The sequence below is a fragment of the Epinephelus moara genome, chromosome 12 (assembly GCF_006386435.1).
Source record: "Epinephelus moara isolate mb chromosome 12, YSFRI_EMoa_1.0, whole genome shotgun sequence".
NCBI lineage: Eukaryota > Metazoa > Chordata > Actinopteri > Perciformes > Serranidae > Epinephelus > Epinephelus moara.
This window is the reverse complement of record NC_065517.1, coordinates 16,787,803-16,810,996: the sequence shown is the minus strand read 5'-3', so window position 1 is coordinate 16,810,996 and position 23,194 is coordinate 16,787,803. Positions and strand designations below refer to the sequence as shown.

At 38.9% G+C, this 23,194-nt stretch overlaps 2 protein-coding genes across 4 annotated transcripts in view; one reads left to right on the top strand and one right to left on the bottom strand.

Annotated features, from left to right (window-relative positions):
• The window catches only part of LOC126399224 (exostosin-1), a 388,340-nt gene that overhangs the window by 216,000 nt on the left and 149,146 nt on the right, over nt 1–23,194 (top strand). The gene's annotated exons all lie outside the window — the stretch shown is intronic.
• LOC126399227 (pteroicidin-alpha-like) lies at nt 212–4,254 on the bottom strand. Of its 2 annotated transcripts, none has more exons than XM_050059085.1 (3): nt 4,138–4,245; nt 3,909–4,032; nt 212–455 (listed from the first exon to the last, which is right to left on the bottom strand). In XM_050059085.1, exons 2-3 carry the CDS (start codon nt 4,009–4,011, stop codon nt 385–387), a joined length of 174 nt encoding a protein of 57 aa, XP_049915042.1. In that variant the 5' UTR covers nt 4,012–4,032; nt 4,138–4,245; the 3' UTR covers nt 212–384. The 2 variants fall into 2 exon arrangements, 1 of the variants encoding a protein (XP_049915042.1); XR_007570861.1 differs by lacking the exon at nt 212–455 and adding an exon at nt 3,431–3,441 and having other exon boundaries at nt 3,912–4,032; nt 4,138–4,254.

Genomic DNA, 23,194 nt, shown 5'->3' with positions numbered 1-23,194 from the left:
CAGCTCACATGTAAAAGTACTGTTTGCAGTGGAAACGCTTAACAGACCTAGGGTCTAGGTACCATGTCTGAGGGGTTAGTTTTGGTTCCAAAGGTCCCATACCGAAAGTGTTTGGTTTTTTAGCACTATGTATCTTCTGTTTACCAAGAAAACAATTGAACAGTGTTACCTGTTTAAGAGTTTTTCCTTTAAATAAGACAAGGGAGAAATGTTTGTGTGTAACACAAATTACAGATTTATTTCAAATAACTAACATTTTTTCCAAAATCAATTAGATCAGTGTAAAATATTTTGGTTACCCAATTGAGCTAATACTTCCTATACTCAAAAATCTTTTCTTTTTGTGTTAACAATGAGTGGCTCCTTCACTGGGCTATCATGGACTCAGGCAAAAGCTTTCTCTCGTTCAAAGGCACGTTGGTCCAGGTCTTGCAGCTCTTCCATGCCATGTCGATGTCGTCTCCTGACGAGTCTGGTGGGTGGAAAGAAGAGTTCAAGAGTTCCACTAACGGCTAATGCAACAAGAGTATTTGTCAGATTATACAAGTATCATGCAAAGGTCCTTACCCATGGATCATCCTGCCAGCTAAATCAGACGTGAGAAAATAAAACAAACAGGACATTATTCTCATTATTCTTACTTTGCAGTAAGTAATTCATCACAAGACACTGTAAGGCCTTATAGACATTCATTAAGTTATCACACATACACATACACATACACAGTGTGGATTCTACATTAGGACTTGGTATTGAAAACATTTTTGAGTTCTGCTATTTTAACAAACATATCCTTCATTTTTTCAACACCTTTCTTTGGGGAATCAGTTCTTCTAAAAAATGCTTCTTTATATTTAACAAAAAGACTTAAGACAAACAAAACAGTCGTGCAAGACTCACAGCAAAATCATGTTCTATGTAAATTCATATTTGGTGGAAGAGGAAGTAAAACAGACTGAGAATCTTTAGATATCTGACAGTTTTCAATATTGACTGAAAATTTCTCTTAGTACCTGAATATATAAAGGTTCAGGTTAAGGTTAGCTTTTATACGTACATATTACACATACATTCATACATCATATAATTTTCAAATCATTCATATAAATAGGCCAGTCACAACAGACATTCTTGCCATGTCATAGCAGAAACACCTCTGGCATTATGGATGCTGATTTACAAACAACGTCATCATTAACGTCATTAGCTGAACCTGTACATTCCCAGCAAGTGAAAAATATATTCTGTGATTGATTACCGTGAAAGAGTCCTTTGATGATGTGGAAAAAGAACCCCTCCCCGGGTTCAGCCATGAGGACCACCAGCGACAGCACAAGAAAGAGGGTGATGCACCTCATCCTGAAAAGCAAGAAACACACCACAAATATTTAGACTGCCTGTGTCAGGGATTTTACTAAAACTGAAATTACATATATACATTATCAATTCTCAGCAGATGCCCAATTTGTAGATGAAGAAGGATGAGATATTTACCTCTTTCCAGTGACTGAGCGTGAATGTCAAAAAGCTTTTACTGAAGAGGGCCAATCGAGCAGTGTGAGATCTACAGATTCTGTAAGTCTCTAAGGGTTTGTAGATACACATGTCCTTTTATAGCAAAAGACCACCTCTCCTTCCTCATTGTGCGAGCAGTGTTTATTAATACAGAAAGCTCAAGTGTCACACACTTATTTAATATTTTACCTGCTGAGTCAGCACACATGTAGGCATAGTTTACTTCTCCATCCTCTGTTGTGTCTGTTTGGGGATGTAACCACTTTAAATGTGCACATGGCGCCTGTTCACACCCATGATACATGAGTTCAGCAAGATTTCTGCCCATGTTCAAAACTTTGTGTTCTCTGGCTGTTTTCAAGGCAGAGGGGTTATTAATTGATTGATTGATGATTGATATGTATTGTAACTACACAACAAAAGTCTTATGTGTGTCAAAAGAGCTGCTACAACAAAATATTATCAATTTGTGACATGACAATATACAGATAATATGTAAGAAATTTGATAATGCAAATTTACAAACACATTTTTACACGTGTAGCCCCTGATTATGTTTTTTAATTGGAAAGTCCAAATGTAAGATTCAGTTCTGACCTTAAAGGAAATGGTTTCATCGATGTATTGCACCAATGATAAAAAAATATTCACCATTTGTGATAATGCTTTCTTTTATACTCGTAGAGTTAGAACTATGCAGACGATTATGTTGTGTTTATATTACAAACCTATTTTAAAAATTAACAGGCTGAAAACCCTCATAAATCTACAACATCAGATACAAGACTGCAAATGTAGCAGTTGTTAGAAGGCGCACAAGTTTAGTTTTTATTACGTTAAAAATCCTTTAATCCATCATACATCTGCGCTGCATTGCATCCTATCAGCTAATTGTCTTGTGTTTTATTGCCGTTAATTCTGGATGATCATTGATGGCACTCTGCAATTTGTTATTACTCAATAGCAGATCGCTGCTATAGAAAACAGATTGCTGCTATGGAGGTAGTTCTAATCATGGACGCTAAGAGGAAGCAATAAAATCATTTTTAAATCAATATTTATGAATTTGTAGCAAGTAACTGCGTAATAGGCGGGATAATATACAGCAAGCATGTTATTACTAAGACATAAACCCCTGCACATTGGAGTCCTGCATCACCCTGTCAGGATTTACTTTGCATTATTAGATTACAAATTAATGTTTTGTGTCAAATCATTGATTTCTTTAGCAAGTAGCTGTGTAATAAGTAGGATAACGTACAGCTTTGGGTCAGGGTGCTGCATCCCTGGGTTCATTTTGCAATATTGGCCCATTCACTGTACATTATCCTTTACTTAATAAAGCATCAAAATGTCAACTAGGTGACAAATTTAATGTAAAACCTACCTACCCAAAATCTCCCCCAGGTGTTTAATTGGGTTGAGATCTCATGACTGTTACAGCAATAGCAAGCAATTCACATCAGTTTTTCCTTTAAATAAGACAAGGGACAAATGTTTTTGCGTAACACAGATTCCAGATTTATTTCAAACAACTGACTTTTTTTTCTTCCAAAAAAATCAATTAGATCAGTGTCAAATATTTTGCAATGGTTACCCAAGTGAGACAGTTCTGTCTTCTTTTTTTTTTTTTTTTTAATTATATTCAACAGCAATATATATATATTTTTTCCCCATCTGAAGCAAAGAGTGGCTCTTTCACATGGACCATCGTAGACTCAGGCAAAAGCTTTCTCTCGTTCAAAGGCACGTTGGTCCAGGTCTTGCAGCTCTTCCATGCCATGTCGTTTCCTGGTGACAAGTCTGGTGGGTGGAAAGAAGAGTTCAAGAGTTCCACTAAAGACTATAACAGCTAATGCAATAAGAATATTTGTCAGATTACACAAGTATCATGCAAAGGTCCTTACCCATGGATCATCTTGCCAGCTAAATCAAACAGATGTGAGAAAATAAAACAAACAGGACTTTATTTTCAATCCATCTATTCTCTTTGTTTTAACAAACAAAACAGACCTGCAAGACTCACAGCAAAATGAAAGCAAAATTTTATGCAAATTCATATTTGATTAAAGAGGAAGTAAGACAGAATGAGAATCTTTAGATATTTGACAGTTTTCAATATTGACTGAACATTTCTGTCAGTACCTAAATGTAAAGAGGTTCAGATTTAGATTGCTGCTTTATGTACATATTACACATACATTCATGCATCATGCATCATATAATTTTCAAATCATTCATATAAATAGGCCAATCACAACAGACATTCTTGCCATGTCATAGCAGAAACACCTCTGGCATTATGGATGCTGATTTACAAACAAAATCATCATTAATATCATTAGCTGAACCTGTACATTCCCAGCAAGTGAAAAATATATTCTGTGATTGATTACCGTGAAAGAGTCCTTTGATGATGTGGAATATAAAACCCTCCCCGGGTTCAGCCATGAGGACCACCAGCGACAACACAAGAAAGAGGGTGATGCACCTCATCCTGAAAAGCAAGAAACACACCTGTGTGCCTGTGTCAGGGATTTTACTAAAACTGAAATTACATATATACATTATCAATTCTCAGCAGATGCCCAATTTGTAGATGAAGAAGGATGAGATATTTACCTCTTTCCAGTGACTGAGCGTGAATGTCAAAAAGCTTTTACTGAAGAGGGCCAATCGAGCAGTGTGAGATCTACAGATGCTGTAAGTCTCTGAGGGTTTGTAGGTACACATGTCCTTTTATAGCAAAAGAGTTACACAATTACCTTCTTGCATCACAAAATTTTCAGGCAGCAGGTGACAGTTCAAAATATTGAAATATAATAGAATACAATGCAGTGAGGCTCTCAGGCATTCTGGGTTGCTTTCAAATACTTATACTCATGTAGATCAACTTTTCTAATCCAATGTTCTCCCTGCTGAGTCAGCACACATGTAGGCATAGTTTACTTCTCCATCCTCTGTTGTGTCTGTTTTGAAATATTTGCAGTTAATTACATTGTAAATCTGAGATGTGGAAAAAAATTTCAAGTCACCTTTTTTCATTAACGAAAATATAAAATGTCCCTATACAACTTTTTAAACTACTTACTCATAAGTTGCATTATCAAAAATATGTGACTTGTAAGCATGTGTGACAATAAACACAGCTGCAGCAGTGTTCTCATTTCAACACACCACAAATGTTTCGACTCCCTGTGTTGTGGATTTTACCAAAAGTGAAATTACATATATTTTATTATTTCTCAGCAGATGCCCAACTCATAGATAGAGGAAGATGAGATATTTACTTCTTTCCAGTGTCTGAGTGTGAAAATCAAACAGGAATAGCATCATAGATTATTTATTTATTTATTTAATTATTATTATTTTTTTCTTAAAGATATTTTTGGGGGCATTTTTTAGCCTTTATTTGATAGGACAGACAAGTGTGAAAGGGGGAGAGAGAGAGGGAGTGACATGCAGCAAAAGGCCAGATATATGTACAACAGCCTTGTACATCGGGCGCCTGCTCTACCACTAAGCCACCGACACCCCAGCATCATAGATTCACAGAATTTGGGAGTGATAGATAATTGATCATACTTTAACCTCAAAGCCAAAGTCAGATCATACAGGCCTTCTCCTCCCATCACTTCCTAACAAGTGATAACTCTTAAAGTAAAATGTCTCTCGTGACAGTTCAGTTTTGGCGGGTCCATCTGCATTATTTTCTGGGTTTTTCAAATTGAAACTCCACCTCAGATCCACAGTCATTGTATTACGCTTTTTGGAGAAGCAAACTGGAGTAACAGGGCATAGAGACTGTATTGGACTGTCCACAGATTCCATATTGGCCCCATGACATTTGCTCACATGGATGGGTTTACCCAAGTGGGGCCCAGATAAGATGTCTATCTTGGAGTACCCCCAGCATGACCCATGTGGAGCCCACTTGGGCAAACCCACCTATGTGGGCGATTGGCATGGGGTCAATATGGAGCACATGGACAATCCTGTATAGGGCCCATTTTTCAGCCCATTCACTACCCACATTGGTTCCACATGTTTCACATATGCTGTCTGAGTGGTTTGAGTCTATGCTAAATTTGATTATTTGTACCACCAATACATTCTCGCTCTGACCTCGTCACATATTGACGTTTGGTTATGGACTTTCCATGTCCAGATACGATGTAAATGGTACCCTGGATGCATTGGTTTTTGACGTTGTGCGACGCCATGTCAAGTTCTGTCTGTTACAGGCATCGTCTTCTTTTAAAATGCACTTCCAATTTCACAGGAAATTTACCATTTACGTACAGTGTCTTGCAAAAATAATTGCACTACGTCCAGGGCAGGAATTTCACGAGGGCCATGACCCAGGTGATTTTGCGGTTTTCTCCTCTGCCTGTTTCCTGTCAACACAGCTTCGACACCTGCATCTTTTGAGAAAAAAAATGTGATGACATTCTGGATTCTTATTGGGCAACATCAAATGAGACGATGTGTACATCACCAGTGGGGGGTTTGATTCGAGCCTGGCATGAACCGCTCGGATGGGCTATAATGACAGTTTGACACCAATCTATCACCGGCCAACCAGGAGACTTCGTCAAACACCCGGGCAGGGATCGGTAACGAAACCTGGTATTAAAAAACCCAAGGCACGTTTAATCAAGACCTTAATAATAGTAAGTTCTGCCAATATCGGCCTCACTTTTTAAAGTTTCGGTTTCATGTAGCTATCATTATTCTGCAGCGGTGTGGCTGCGGTGCAGATGAAGGGAATATAACTTCAAGATTGCTCTAGTTAACGACAGCTACGCTTGTTAGTGTGAGTAAGTGCGATAAATCCTCTGCCAGCCAAACCAATACTTTATCAATACATGTGATCAGCATGTAGAATATTTCAATCTGCTCTGTCCACAGTCTCTCATTCGCGCTCGCAAGGCTAACAGCAAAGTGTTAAAGACAAACTAAATGAAAGCTGTATGTAGGCTAACACTTTATCTGAACATGTACCTGAGGCAGCCGACCTGCAGACAGTGAGTGTCCTCAGTAGAGGAGGGACAGAGAGCAGGATGAATTACTGATACTGATGTTTGTCTTCATGCTGAGATAACGTGACTTTCTTCACTCAGTATGTGATGTCAGGAGAAATATTTATATTCCAGTGAGATATTATTGGCTTTTAAATAGTGACTTTGTTGTTGTAAACATGACTGTTGCTGCCATGGGCTGTATAAAACTATATCCTGTGTAACTGACCTATAAGGAAAGCATCAGGAGGTGAGGTGTGTGCATGTGTGTGTGTGGAGGAGAAGGAGATGCTGGTAGAGGGATAGTGTGTGTTTTTAGATACTGTTAACGTCACTTATTATGCTTCTGTGCATTGATAGCTCTGTGTTAGTCTGTTTCTGCATTATGTTGAGGAGGAGCTAATATTTAGGCCTAATATTTAAGATTGTTTGCTTATAAATACATGAACCTGGTTGTTCTATATTTAAAACACATTGGGTTTATTAGTGCTATTAAATAAATCACATTATTACTTATCATACTCGTTATTATTACTTGAGCTTGTTTTATTTATTCATTTCACAGATAGTTATACATCCTTAGTCCTTAAATTAAATTCATTATGGACATGGACTTGAAATCATTGTTTTATTTTATGGCCTTGCTGCCCTGGCTTTTGGCCTTTGTGCCCTCAAAAAATTGATAACACAAAAAGGCCAAGTGGCCTTGCCCCTAAAATGACGAAATTCCAGGCCTGACTACGTCGATACAACATTGCGAATTGACATTGCCTGATGCCGCAAGTCATTGCCCAAGCACCGGATTTCGATGACTTCGGAGTGAGACCATTTTGGAACTGAAGCTGTTAAATCACCCTCTTCAAAGCCACCAGACTTCACTGACAGTAATTTTAACTCACACAATGGAGTTGCTTGTCTACTGTCGACTCAGTCAGTTAGTATTTTATATTATTGTGTGACTTACAAAACCAAACTAACGTGGCCTCCCCAGCGGTACATGGGTTTATATGTTGCAACAAAATCTAAGGCAGTTCACTTGGGAAAAAGAGAAAAGCTTGGGACCACAGCTTCAGAGTCCAACACTGAGACCAAAATTGGATTTTTGTATGCATAAGGAATACATAAGAAAGACTACTATAAAAGTGACAGAATGATATAAACAGTTGAAAATATAAATAATAAATAACAGAGCCGCCCTTCAAATAATACTGAAGACATTTTTTGAATCAATGAAACCTTTATTGTCCATAGAAGATTTTGCTTTGCACATGAATGTAATAGAGTATCAAAAACATGTCAACAACACGGAACATAAAAACATGCGTCATAATTCTTTTTTACTTTTTCATGTGTTTAAAGGCAATTTTATTTTATTTTAGTTTTACGACTTTCACTGTACCAAATTAACTCAAAATGTTACCATCACTCAATGTGTTTTTATTTTCCAGCAATGGTTTCTGCGCTTGATAGACACTTTTCTTTCTCATTTTGAAGAGGAAGAAGCCAGAAGCAAATCTTTTAATCCAATTCAATTCAATTCAGTTCAATTTATTTAGGATAGCCCCTTGAGATGTAGCATCTCGTTTTCGACGGGGATCCAACATGTAGCTTCAGAGTTGCCCCTGCAGTCTAGTCAAAACCAGGCCGCCCCGAGTTATAATCAAGTGCACGTTTGTCCAGCTGCTCTAGGTCATCCAGCTGCTCTTCCCCACGGCGCCTAACGAGCCTGGTGGACGGAGAGAAGATTCAACACACATCACATTCCATGAGACATTTGAATAAACATTAAACTTTATTATTGTAACAGTGGTAGTTTAGGAGTTGTAAAAATAATGACAACAATGGAAGAAGCACAGTGCCTTACCCATGGATCAGTTTGCCAACTACATAAAACAGAGGAGAAAAACACAATTACATAAAATACGCACTATTTGGGTTATATTACACAACACAGAAAAAAGTATCACAATAACACCATTGTTTGCAGTCCAGAGTAATAAATTCCATATAAACATTTATTATGTTTATATATTAAGTGTGCACATTATTTTCAATGTAATATATTATGATGACATTCATTTGCCATTAACAGTTGACCTTGTCGCAACAAGTCAGAAGTATTTGTGAGTTTTACCGTTTGTTAACAGTCGTGTATTTTCTCGCTAACGTGTCAAAATATTTGCTGATAATAAAAGATCAATGGATTGCATGACTGTACCGTGAATGGCTCCGTGGAGAAGCAATCCAAAGATACACTCTCCAGGTTCAGCCATGAATACGACCATGGACAACACAAGAAAGACCACAGTACACTTCATCCTGAATAAGAAAAAAACCCAGTCGATTTTAGTTGCAGTTATTTTTTCTTGTTCACAAGAAAATTAGGTTAAAATAATCAGCTCCTACCTTTCCACTGACTCAGAGTCAAAGGCAAAAGGCTGCTCTCAAACAGAGTAGTGAGAGATTCACAGGTTATGTAATATATCTGTGTCTACTGGTAGACTGATACACTTCTCTCTTTATATATATGCACGACTGAATTTGTTATTGTTATTGCATAACATTTAGCAGAATGGCAGGGGGGGGGGGGGTTTGGGGTGTGGATCTCACAGCGCTGCATTTTCTCATCGCATCTTAACCACAAAAACTGAGTCAGGGTAGTACTCACTTTACCCCAAGTGTTGAATGATCAGACAAGGGGTGTCAAACTCATTTTAGTTCATGGGTCATATACAGCCTAGTTTGATCTAAACTGGGCCAGACCAGTAAAACCATTACACAATAACCTATAAACAACAGCACCTCCAAAATGTTCCCTTTTTTTACTGCATTTTAGTGCAAGTACATTCTAAAAACATGATGAACAACCCGAGATGTCTTAAGAATAAAATAAGTGCAATTTCAACAATATGTCTTAGTTTTTCCATGTTCAGTCAGTCTACTACTCACTGTCATTACATGTACATTTTCCATACAGCTCCAGGCCTGTGTAGTAATGCTGGCATCACAACACCAAATTGAAGTTGAAGCTTTTGAGGAAGTAGGTGAAGTTATCCCCTACCTCACAACACTTCAAATCAAAAGTTTTGGTGGTGTCATACCAACCACGGGGTTCCACCCATATTGTTTTAAGATAGAAGTCTGACACAGGTTGACAAAATTGACGATATTTTGCACACTGTCCAATATATTTAAATATGACTACAATATGTAATCATTGTTTTTGCAAAGAACTGTTTTCTGGTCAAGTGAACAAGTTGAAGTATCTCAGGGTCTTGATCAGAAGTAAGGGTAGAATTGAGCATGAGATGGATCAAGGGTTTGGTGCGGCATATTCTGAAATTCCGTTGATTGTTGGGTTAACACCACTTTCTCCAATAATTCTTCAACAGTGTTCGCTGTATTCTGAATTTTAAATGTTGATGTATATCTCTCTGTATGTTAACATTTTTCATAGCTTCCTGGCCCAATCGCAGTTTGTGTATGCCTCATTTTATTCCTTTCTTGGATTTGTGTTATGCTGGAGGGCTGCACCATGCTTCTGTTCGGTATGAAGGGAAAATTAGTCAGTGAAAACAGTTTACAGACTTAACAAATATTTTAAGTTGCATTAACATAACCATACCAGCATGGCATATAATGCAATCCAGTTAGTATGAAAAAAAAAAAAAGATATTTGTTTAGCTTTTCATGGTAACAGTTAGTGCAGGAATTTCAGGGGATATTCTTTTTGTGAAAACTTCTGTTCGGTGACCTGGTCTGTATAAATTGTTACCAGACAGCTTTTTTCCAACTTAAATGGGGTATTACTGACTCTGAATTTGAATGGTTAACCGTCACCTACACAAGTGCAGGTGTGTATAAATAACCCCTTCCTGTTTAATGCATTGGTTTTAGTATTGGTGCAGAATTCAAAAGGACGACTTGAAATTTGAGTTCCGTCACACCAAAGTCACTTGAGCAATATTTCTAACTGTGAATACTCTTCTGTTCTTGTAACTGACACTCCACTTCATTTTTCATCACAATACACAGAAATATAATGTGGAACTTGAATATGGGGATTTCAAGATTCAAGATAACATTTCTTTTTTTTTTTTAAAGATTATTTTTTGTGGGCTTTTGCCTTTAATGCATAGGACAGTGTGTGAAATGGGGAGAGAGAGAATGGGGACTGACACGCTGCAAAGGGTCGCAGGCCGAACCCGTGACCGCTGCAGCAACGCCTCTGTACATGGGGCGCCGGCACTATCCACTACGCTGTCGACACCCCTCAAGATAACATTTCTAACATTGCACCACTGCTTCTAAAACTACTGCCATTATGGGTGGCGAGGTGAGGAGCTCATGTCGCTACAGATAGCATCGTAGAAACTTTTAACGGGACACTCATTACCAAAATTAAAACATCTCAGAGTGCATACTTGGATAACCTTGGTCTAACTGATATTTAACAACCAGCTTTTGATGTACCATCAATTGTAGAGGCTCAGACATCTCTGAGAGGAGGCATGCATATCGAAAACAATTGTGGGCCCAGAATGGATCCTTGGGGAACACTGCAACTAAATAGAGCTACAGAAGAACAACAGTGAACTCCTCTGTTAGAGAGATACGAACAAAGATTATGTTACTAGGTATGAAAGGAGAACACTGTAATAAACTGTATCAAAAGTAGCTCTCGCATCTGACAAAACTGCGAATGACTGGTAAACTTTGTCAGCTGTAAAACCAGGTTATTAGTACTCCTAATATGGCCTAAAACCTGACTGAAAGCTTAATTGTATGGATCCTTTAGAACAGTACAGCATTTTCCATATATCTTATCATAACACTAAAATCATTGTCAAAAATTCTCATTATTTTCACTGTGATTCATTGTTACATAAATAAAAATAACAAATACGCAGAGAGAGAATGCATTTTACAAGCACGATATATTCACCTTATGAAGATGATTGTTTGTCGAGCTGTTTCTGCTTTCTTCGTCTTGTCATGGTTTTGCAATTCAGTGGGGAAGAAAATGACTCATGATTAAGTAGACTTACTTGTCTGTAAATTGAATGATAGGTCAGATCAGATACTCATTGTGGCCAGATTAATCTGCAGTGGGGCCCCAGGGCAAAAAGTTACTCTTATTTACCCATATTTATCCCTCTTCTGTGCATTGTGTATGGCATCCTGTCCTAGGGTTATAGGTATTTTGTGACTTTAAAGCAGTTACTTAGATGATTATGGGCCCTATCTTACACCCAGTGCAAAGTGGCACACAGGGCAGAGCAACTGTCATTGCTGGTTTCAGACTGACACAGTTGTCATTTTCACTGACAGTGCCAATGTTGTCTTAGTGTGCCTTCAGACCTGGAGCTCGCTTGCTTTGGTCTGAATCAGGGACTGTAAAGTTGCATAATAGCCTAGAGTTGATTCATGTTCTCATGGCAGCATTTACAAGCGCACCAAATTTTGCAAGCAGACCAGATCAGATGCCTTGTGCAAGAAAGCTGCTCTCTATTGGTTGTAATTTCCATGCGGGAAAAATTCAGGAAGTAAAGAAAACGTTGAAGAAGAGTACACTTAAAAGATAAATGTGACACTTTCTAACGTCACAATGGAGGTACAACTATGCAGGTTGATTTTAGCGCTGGTCATCGTGGACTATATTGCTGTCATTGTTCATTTTAGTCAAACCATACAGTTTGAAAACGAGGCGCAACTCCAACTAGAAAACAATGTTTTGATGCATTGGATGTGCTGAATGTGCATATTAAGGCAGTACAGGAGGAGGCACACATTAATAATCCTCCAGGACTGTAACATGCTCATGTTTAACCCAAACAATGTGTAATGTGATTGCAGTTGGTTCGGATCAAGGTCAGAACACGTTCTCACCACAAACAAACCGCACCAGAGTTTGTTTGTAACCGGACTGAGACCACCTCTTCAAGAAGGTCTCGGTCCAGTTGTTTTGGTGCGCACACGAGTGTGATTGCTGTGATCACACCTGCCCAAATGAACCGCACTTAGGTGGGAAATGAACTTGAGTTCAATTGAACCAAACCAAAGAGGGCAGATATGAAAGGACCCTTGTGCCCATGACCTTAAAATGAGGTGTGGTCAAGTGCATTGTTGCCATATTTCTATTTTGATGCAGAAGAAAGCAATTATGCCATTGACACACAAGATGATGCCGATATAAGCAGATTCACAACGAGTGTACAATCTGCCGATCTGTGCAACGGGCAATCTGTTACACACACAGGGATGAATAGATGGGTTGCGGTTGGGTAAAATAATACATCAGTACACCAGTAATGAGGAAAATATTAATTACATTCCCTTAAACATGAACTTAGCAGAAAGCAGAGCTGCAGAGCTGCTGTTCTGTGCTGCTGCTGCTGCTCTACAGCAGACTCCACATTCAGAGGGACATTGTGCACATTTACACATAGGGAGCAGTGTAACTTAATTGATTATTTTAGAAGCTAAAAGTTTTGTTCTGTTTCCTCTGTCAAGCTTGCAATTTTTAGTTTTGGTGCTGAAATGTCCCATGATATTTGCTGCAGACAATACCGTTTTTACTGCATTACTCTCAACAGAAAATTGCTCACCTCCCCAATTTGCAGAATCCACCATCTAAATAACAATGAGCCAGGTGCAAGCACACCTGGTTTTTAAAGAGATGGGAGATGACACTGATTGAATTCATGTTACGCCAAAAACACACCTATGATTAAATAGAACCTCTTTGCCCCTTGCACCTTACTTTGTGCCCAGATTATGTGACATTTAACAAGCAAAAGTGGTCTAAATGCATTTGTGCCATGCACTTTAGACCATGCTTTATACTGTAGATGGGGCACTAAATACAGTTGCCATAAATGACATTTGATTTCAACACAGAGCTGTGAATAATGAATTACAAGGTGGAACTATTCTTCTGTATGCATACAATATCTTTATAGTACTGATCAGAAGTTTTTACTTTGTTGAGTGGCAAGAAGTCAAGTCTGTTACATGCAGCCATTTTGGTGTGTTGTTGTGTTGGTTTGAGACACGAGAACATAATCCCTAGATGTGGTGCAGAAGCATTCTTTTAGTTTTGTTACTCGTGTTGTTTATTTTTGCAGGAGCCTCATGACTTTTCCTGCATTCAAATGTGTTTACTGTGTTCAGGAGAAGAGTCCATATGAGCCCCCCCACACCCACCCCCTACCATTGTATATTCACAACCTTGTGAACAAAAAAAATTCTCAGAGCTCCAAGTGTCCAAGTTTGTGTTCACGACTTCCCATGTTGTAAACCTGAGCTCATTGGTTCCATTTAAACACAGCATGGTAAGGAGAGACAAGGATTCAAGATTCAAGAAGTTTATTGTAATATGCACAGTAAAAATTCAGTGATTTAACCCGTACAATGGAATTCTTAATTGACAGTCTGCCTTCACACAAAGCAACAATAAAACTGGAATTCAATTTAGATTTGAAGAAGAAATAAATAGATGAATAAGCAGAAACAAAGAACTTAAAGTTTAAAGTTAAGTGCACTGTGCCTCATGGAAATGTTACAAGAAGTCAGATCAAGTTGGGTGTGATGGGAACATCCGCTATTTTTGGTCCTGTCTTTATAACAGTAAAGCAACAGAAAATATGTTGTGCATAATCTCTTCATTGACATCACGAAAACTTAGGTTTTTGATTGTAAAACACTAGATTAATGTCTGTGAAATTGTTGCAGGGTACCATTGACATTGTTGGTTTTTATCCTACTATCCTATTTCCATTGCTTTGATTCTGTTATACAGCCATTGCTTCTGTCATGTCACTTTAGAAACTGGCATGAACCCGAATAGCAATAGCAATAGTGTTTGTTCTAGTCTTGATCATGTTTAGTTCTTGCACCCTCACCGTGACTGTCAGAAAACTACTTCCCTCGTGAGCATATGATACAATGAAAGAAGTCATGGTTTCTCTGAATCTTTTCAAATGTTAGTGTGTGCCCTGGAGGCCTGTTGCACCACATCTACCACTCTACCAGTTTGATCCGAATGGGGCAATGACAATGCAAAGTCCTTGCCCTATCAGTGTTAACAGCTTGATTATTATCTTATCACTTCCCCTCGCTGTGTTTCCTCTTCTCTTGCCACTTAGAGGAACTAACCCTGATAAAGACAGACAAGAGAAACGTGGGAATTGTTGTTACTCTTCTGGCCTTTTTCATTTAACTATATGCCATGTTAGAGCACCCCCATGGTTCTGGTGATAATCCGTAGCTCTTCAGTTCATCTTTGCTGCTCATTGTTGTGCTGTTTTTGTCCTGCACTTTAAAGGGGTCATTTGTCAATCACAGAGGGGCTAAAACATCTTCTGTTAGAGGTTTTGCTGTGTTCATCTCTACTGCAGCTCAGATTTTCATTAGTGCTGCACGATTAATCTAATCGCAATCGCAATCGCAATCGCGATGTCAGGCTGTGCGATTACATAACTGCATAAAAGGCTGCGATTTGTGATTTAATGTAGGCTAAATAAATGTTATCAGTGTGCCTGTGAACGTGACTGCCTCTCCTGTAGTGTGTGGAGTTTGTTGACATCACACCCACAAGCTATCCTGGTGCGTGCAGCCGGTGCAGCAGTGACCAACACAGACGCTGAAGACGAGCATGAGCTCGACCATGAACAGGCTGAGTTGGTGAAAAAAACGTCTGTTACATGGCGATACTTTGGATTCAGGTACGGCGACGTTGAACAGAAAGACGTACTGTATAAGTGTAAAAGTTAAAGTCGCCACGTCCCGCAGCAACACGACCAATCTATATCAGCACTTGAGACGGGACATGGCGACTTTAACTTTTAAACTTTTACACAGCGCGTCTTTCTGTCCAACGTCGCCGTACCTGAAAGACGTGCTGTGTAAAAGTTTAAAAGTTAAAGTCGCCACGTCCCGCAGCAACACGACCAATTTATATCAACACTTGAGACAGCACAGCACAGGGAAAAGTAGGAAGAGTGCATGCGAGAGAAAGCCGAGCCGTGTAACGTTAAAGACAATGAGACAACTGAAAGCCGCCAGAGCCTCATAAAACAACATCCAAGCACAGTTAAGCAAACATTTTAAGTGTCACAGGGAAATCATGGACTCCATAACAAATGAAAAATTTAGCAACTTTGCTCGGGTTTGGCCCACTTGACATGCTGCTGTGTTGTGCTATGGCGTGCTGGAATTTGTCATTTACGTGACAACGCCTGAACGCAACACAGGCTCGCTCCGCTGTGTGTACAGTTTATGTTTATGTTTATTTTATTTAAGAGGGGGCAGTGCACATTAATTAACATGATCACTTAAGTCATGTAAATATGCCAGATTTAGCCATACAGGCTAATTTTCATCTGCAGATGTGCTGCACCCCTGTGTGAGCAGCATGTTTGACTGTGCTCAGTCTGTTGATGGTCATTGACACACTGTCTGTCCATAACAATAACTATGTCAGGTCAGTGCCCCCCTAATATAATGTAGGGGAAACACTGAATCAAGCAAAAAGACTCATGATACCATTTATTTAGTATATTTTATTGTAATTATATTGTAATCGCAATCGCAATCGCAATATTGTCCACCATAATCGCAATCTCACATTTTTATCAAATCGTGCAGCACTAATTTTCGTCATGTTTATCCAAAGCAGGCCCATGCTCCTTAAGCATCATTGTGGATTCCTCCAGGGAAAGAGCTTAACCTAAACTAAACTAAAGACCATTTGTGTCAGATGAAACCTCTCTCCTGACCACATTTGCAGTATCTGAACTAACCAAATACAGCATATGATTTTTTTTAATGGAGACATTTTCAAGTAAAAACTCTACGTGATCACACAAGGCTCAGATCATGTGTGTGAAAGACCAGAATTGTAGCTGCACATCCATGCAACTTGACCTCTGTGGATTTCTTAACAAGTGACAGCCCTCTAACCTGGCTCCATTGGTAGAGATTGTGAGACGTCTGAGGTCTGTACGTGATGTGGATTGCCAAGAAACCAGTGTCTCAGGATGATCCTGACAAACCAACAGACAATAAGGAGCCACGAGCTGAGGGTTTGTGTCTGAGCCTGGTGTAAGCCCCTCTCTGCTGTGTCAGAGAACTCAGTCAAGTCTTAATGTATAGCACTAAAATCTCAGAAGGACGTAAATTCACAGAATCAGCTAAAATAGACTCGCTCAACCATCTTCAGTTCTTTGTGCTTTGTTTTATGCCTTCCTGCTTAAATACGTCTGCCCGCCTCTTTTCTGTGATGCCAAGAATTGTCTACTTTGGGTGGATTTTGCCCTTTGAGATTTAGTTTTGTTCATATTTCACCAGCATTTTAGGTGTGCTGACACTCAAGCCATTCTGAACTGCCCTTCATTATTATGTTCACTCCTTATGGAGGGTTACTCACCCCTCTTTTGCTGAGGAGTTGCCATCTGAGGTTAAGCATGGATCAGCTTTATCCCTCTTTCTTTTCTGCAGCAGTGGGCTTGTTTGCCCACCTGTCTTAGCTGCATAGGCATGCACTCCTTTTTCTCTTAGCCAGCATGGTGTCTGGGTTCTTGTGCCAATAAAAAAAAATAGTTTGAATCTATATCTCTTAAATAGATGTAGATTGGTTAATTTTGCTTTTCAATAGCCCAATACCTATTTATCGGTTAGTTTTTAATAGAAAAACACAAAATGACATGCAATACAAGAGGCCTGTCCTTTACCTTAAATTTCTACAGTCCTTTGTACCTTGCACTGAAAAACTGTCATGTATCCAGTCCATTAGAAGTTAGTCTGGTGGCTTTTCAATGATGTATACATCGGTGGCTCCCAACTGTTGGGCCACGGTCCAAAAGTGTGCCGCAGGTCCATTCTAAATGGGCCGCAGGTGACTTGCAGACATGTCAAGTTTGTAAAAAACACACTTTATTTTAAGTACATTGAACTTATAGCACAGGGCTTTTATTTTGAAGTGCAGTTTCCCGCTATAAAGTGATTGACAAATGGAAAGCTACTTAACAGAGACATCAAACTAACTCGATGACGTGGCTAAATGCAAGTATGACACTGTATGTATTAAACTGTGTGGACCTTGAACTAATGACTTAGGAGAACTCTTGACCCCCATGGCTAGACCATTGCTCCAAAGGCTTCGAATGTGAAGGTACTTAGAAGTTGGAAGCATACTAATTTTTGTAATGTGTGAATTTTTGTTGTTATTTTATGGATTGTCTCTAGCTAATGATGAGAGTCATAGCAGAAATGCAGTGGAATTTGTCTTATCCCTCGCTATGCTAAGCGGGATTTAAAAATAATAATACAAAGATAATATGGCTGAAGTTGACATTTTTGTTGTGTTTTCAGTGTAATACTGACCATATATTCATCACTGCCAGAAAGAGTGCAATACCCATCAACATTTTGGCAGCGATGCAGCCCAGCGACCACATGTTGCCAGTAGGACCTCTGGAGATCTTAGACAAGCAACACAAACACATTACTGTAGTTATGGAGACTAACTAAGAAGCAAACTCCTGCTTTGTCGACTGTTAATGGTCAGTTTCTTAAACATACAATGTTGTGCTCAGTCTGAAAACCTGCCAGTGTGCAGGATTGTATTATTTGGATATGCCTTCGTCACACATCAGATGTACAGACATGCTGCCAGTTATACAGTACAGGCTACATGTACATTCCTTGGGATGTGATTTGTGTTACAACTTCTGTATTACAAAAAGAAACCTGTTGCTGAACGGGGCGGATCTCCTTCAACCTGTGAGACTTTGAATGGCTCCCGCTCTGCATGAATTCATACAGATCAATGTCCAGCTTCTCAAACTCAAGACAATAACTTCCCTCGAGGGCGAAGGAGTTGTTCAATATAATGATGTTAAACTTGTCTGTGTCAAGATCTCTCATTCCTTTAAAGATCGCCACCTGGGGAATATATGAGATGTTAGAGAGAGGTCGGTATAAATGCAGTGCGTTTTTGATTTATTATACAAGGGAAATGGTGATAAACATGATTTGTGCTGCATCTCTTCCTTCACTTCCTCAATGTGTTTTGTGCTTTTAATGATTTTTAAAGGCAGTGTTTCATTGGTGGCTTCCATCCTGCACTGGGTGACCTCTTCGTAGGTGCCACACCCCAAAAGGTCCTGCACCTTGTAGTCTGAGGAGGTGGAGATCAGACATCTGATTATGAGTCATGATGTGAGTTAGAAATCTGCTGTTGATTTCTCACACCTTAGAGGAGAGTAGAAAAGAAAGAATTTAGTCACAGTCATCCCTTGACTCTCAAGGCCTGACGGCTCGAACAGCTTATTGTAAACATTATTAAAATTAACCCATATAGTAAGAAAAGTAAACTGATACTTATATTAAAATAAATCTTAAAAATACATTACAGCACACACACAAATCTGTTTTTTTTTTCTCTGTTATTATTGTCAACAGACTTAAGATACAGATGGGGAATTTTACAATAATTTATGAGCTGAAAGAAGTAACTGGTGACAGATGGGATTCAACTAATTTCTTAAAGTATCTTCTCATCTAAAAACAATCTGCCAGTATCAAATACATTAGCCGCTAACCAAGTGGAAAATTGAAAAATTAAATTGACTTAGCAAATCTGAAAATCGACATCCAACGCTCACTCAATTATGTTTTGTTTGTTGTTTATTTTGTGTTTAACTTCAGTGTATAATAAAAGAAGCTTGACAAAAATGCTGAAGGTTGCCTTCAAGTAATTGAGGCCCCAAATACAAGGTTTAAATGTCTGAAATTGTAATGTTTAAGTCTGGACATATGAGAATGCTTTAAGAAAGGTCTATTTACACAATAAAAAAAACATCAAATCCACAGACAAAAATACCACCAAAAAAACATCCCCTGGACCACGGATTCTCAGATGACTCTAAACATGCACGTGCTGATCAATAACTTTAACAAATTCTTGACAGTTTGTTCTTGTCCAGGTTTGCTATTCTCTCTCTGTGAACACGACAACACATAGGCCTGTGAGCTAAAAAAAAAAAAAAGTGCAAGGATTTATTAATAAAATGAATTTAATTAATGTGTAATTGATGTGAATAGGTGCCACATGCACATTAAAGAGGTTACCTCCCCTGACAAAAGAGGATGGAAAAATATATTACACCTAATTTTATGTTTTGAATTGTCATCTGCCACCTTAATTTTGTTTTCTTTTACATAAATAAAGACATATCCACTAAAAATTGGCAGAGAAAAATTTATTAACCAGATTTAAATCACCTAAGACAGTATTTTTACTAAATAAGCTGGCTAGCAATTCCTCCATGTTAGCAAACAAGCGTTAGCTAACATTAGCCAGCTACAAACACACTCTGTAATGTTAGGATTTATTTTCAGCCCCCGGGATTTGGGGCGCTGAATTTGATGGATTTATTGTTTATCAGACCACAAATAAGACAAGAATTAGCTAGCTAGCACAGCCTGCAAACCCTCAACCTCACTCCCTGCTGCTAGAGCACTACTTTCCCGGTATGAGAGCGGATGGCAGCGTTGCCAGGTGGGAAATGTAGCATTATCGTACCAGAGACTCAAAATTATCGTATTTTGAGGGAAATTATCGTACATCCGTCATAACCAAAATAACAATCCTACTGATGCGCTATAGGCAAATATAGTCACTCTAGTGTTTACTTTTTTTCCATTTTCCTTGCTTCTGTTTTTCCTCCTCTTCTTCTTCTTCTATTTTGAATCTCATTCTCACTTGACTTCCTGACAAGTCCTAGCGCTTCGTGGGGCGGGTACAGCTGACCATTCAGCCAATCATGCTCATTGTTCAGAGACAAACGTCACCGGTATCTCATATTAAGCGAAGTGCGATTGGCTGGAAACATGTCACATGGGAACAGATGCCTTCAGGGCTCACAAAAAAACTCTGGCATACTGATTACAACCACACATTATCGTACATTTGGCCTTTTTTGGGATTATTGATCGTACATCGTACAGAGGGCCAAATTATCGTACAAATACGATAATTATCGTACACCTGGCAATGCTGGCAGATGGCAACTTGGACCACAGCCACTGTAGCAGCTCAAATTCAGCCAGTGCAAACCCCAGCTTTGGTTGTACAGTGGGCTGCTGACAGCGGCAGTAGTACGGGGTCTAATCTAATCTTGCCCTGCCTGAATTTAGGTTGCTACTAGATGAACGTCTGTCTCTGCGGCGGTTAGGGTGCAAAATTTATGTGGAAACACAGCATGTGTGGACACTGTGTTGTGGTGTATGTTGGTCATCTGTTGACTTTATCCGACTCTATTTCTTAGCTAGCGTTAGCTACTGTTGCACACTGTTGGTGCTGTAGCCGAACTGAAGACACTCGAGACTGTTGAATTTTCCCAGAAAATACAGCCCAAGTCCTTTACACAGGAGTCAGTCCACAGGTTGCTGGAGGCAACCGAGAAAGTTGAGGAAAGGCTCAGTTATTAAGTAAGTTACAACCTGTTCATCCATTGACAATATTTACTAACTTACTCCTCTTAATCCCCTATGGGACATCAGGCTTCAATGAGGTCTTTCTATTGCATTCGATCCTTGGCAGCATGTTGCGACTCTCCTCATGACAGGTTCATCTTTTTCAACTCCAGTGTCACAGCTCTGCCCCAGGTGGTTTTGGGCCTTCCAGGTTTTCCCTTGCCTGGTGTTGTCCATCTTAAGGTGACTCTTGTGATCCAGCCCTCTTCCATTCTTAGCACATGGCCTAGCCATCTCAAACATATGTGCGTCATTGTGGCTGCCTAAGTTCTTGTATAGTTGGAGGTTGGAGATTTTGTTTGGCAATGAGATCTGACATATTTGCGTACCCCCATAAATTAGACACATACCAGGTTGATTTAAAGTGATAAGATTATGATTTAAAATGATAAGGTTGTGCATGTAGTTACACTTAAATTCCAAAAGGGGGCGCATAACGTCCACAAATGAGTCAAAAGGCAGAAACAAAGAGGAGGAAAAGTAGGAAGTGAAAACAAAACTTCAAATACAATGAATGCAGTGGAAACACGAGTGCAGCTTTTCGTGAGCAGCGTGGAGTAAATGTTGTTATATTCTAAAAAGTTTGGTGTTATTGTTGTCCAAGAAGAAGTAAATCCATTCCGGAATATTATTGTGTTGCCAGAGGGTTAAGGAGGACCACTAACTAATGTGACTATTCTCCGGTGAGTGTGTTTTTCTTTGAGTGCTAGCTTAAAACTGTTAGCTCATGCTCGTTCATGAATGTGGATGAAAAAAAAAAAATCGGAGAAACGTGAGTTGTTTGTAAAATGACTCAGCACTGTTGAATTCATGTGAAATGTGTGAAGTATTATTATTAGCAGAAACAATAGCTTTGTCAGTTTTATTTTCTGAAGGCATGTTTTATGTTTTATATTGTGGACATTTGAGAAACAATAAGTTGATAGAAAAGTCAATTGTTAAGATGTTACTAATACTACATAGTTTAAAGGAAGAAATGGACTTTAACTAAGATTAAATTATACGCTATGCAGGTTGGTTTTTTTATGGTCGATTTCTGAGAGAGGACGACTGTGACTCGAGGTGTTTCCAGCAGCGGGAGGCATTCCGGCCGCTACTGCTACTTCACGTGAAGGAGTCACGGAGCCACTCCATGGATTTGGACGTGCCAGTTTTCCATGCGGATTCCAGATAAGATTTGACAATTAAAAGAACATCAGGGGCCCCTATATAGAAACAACTAAGACTGAACTGAGAAGGAAACAAAGTGACTAAAAAAAAACTTTTGACTTGCTGATCTGAACTCGAACTAACTTTCTACAAGAAGGATCCTACTCTACAGTTGTGGAAAAAGAACTGATAAGACAATTGTTTAAGTACCCGGGTACAGTAATTTAAAGTTGGCTAAGTAAGTTTATTTTATTTTTTTGTGGTTATTATATTTACAGAGCTCTGGGAAAAGAGGTACAGTTAATTTCATTTTTGAATATGCATTACTGTGCTTTTCTTTATTATTTTGTTTAAGTATAACAGAAGGTGAACCAGCACAGTCTGAGAGAAGTGTTTAATTTATTTTTCTATAAATAAATGCACCCAGTTATTGCATAAAGTCGTTGTTGTGTTTTGCTTAACATCCTCCGACCAGAACCTAGATTTTAGACATTGGTGTTTTGCTATTACTCCCTTACAGTTAGTGTTACATTTGTATCCACTGACAATAGAAAACCATTAATACTGGTAAAAAGTTGCATACAGAAATGTTTAATGAAGTTAGACAAGAAAAGCTTAGTCCATCTTCAGCGTGAGCGATATTAATTCACTAAATCCCTACATTTTTAAAACCCCTTACAGCTGCCTAAATTTCACACAAACATTCACTCCCTGTAGAACTGAAAAGTAGATGTAAATTCATTAGGGATGCACCGAATATTCGGTAACCGAATATATTTGGCCGAATATTGAAAAAAAACCACACATTCGGTATTCGGTGGAATAAGTTAAAAGCAAGGCCGAATAATAGCGGCGTGTTTTGATAACGCAATCAAACAGCGTGCCTTGACGGGCGGAATAAAATGTCGGCAGTGTGGCGATCCGCCCATCACGGCACTCGCATTTGCGACTAAAAATAGTTTTGAGCG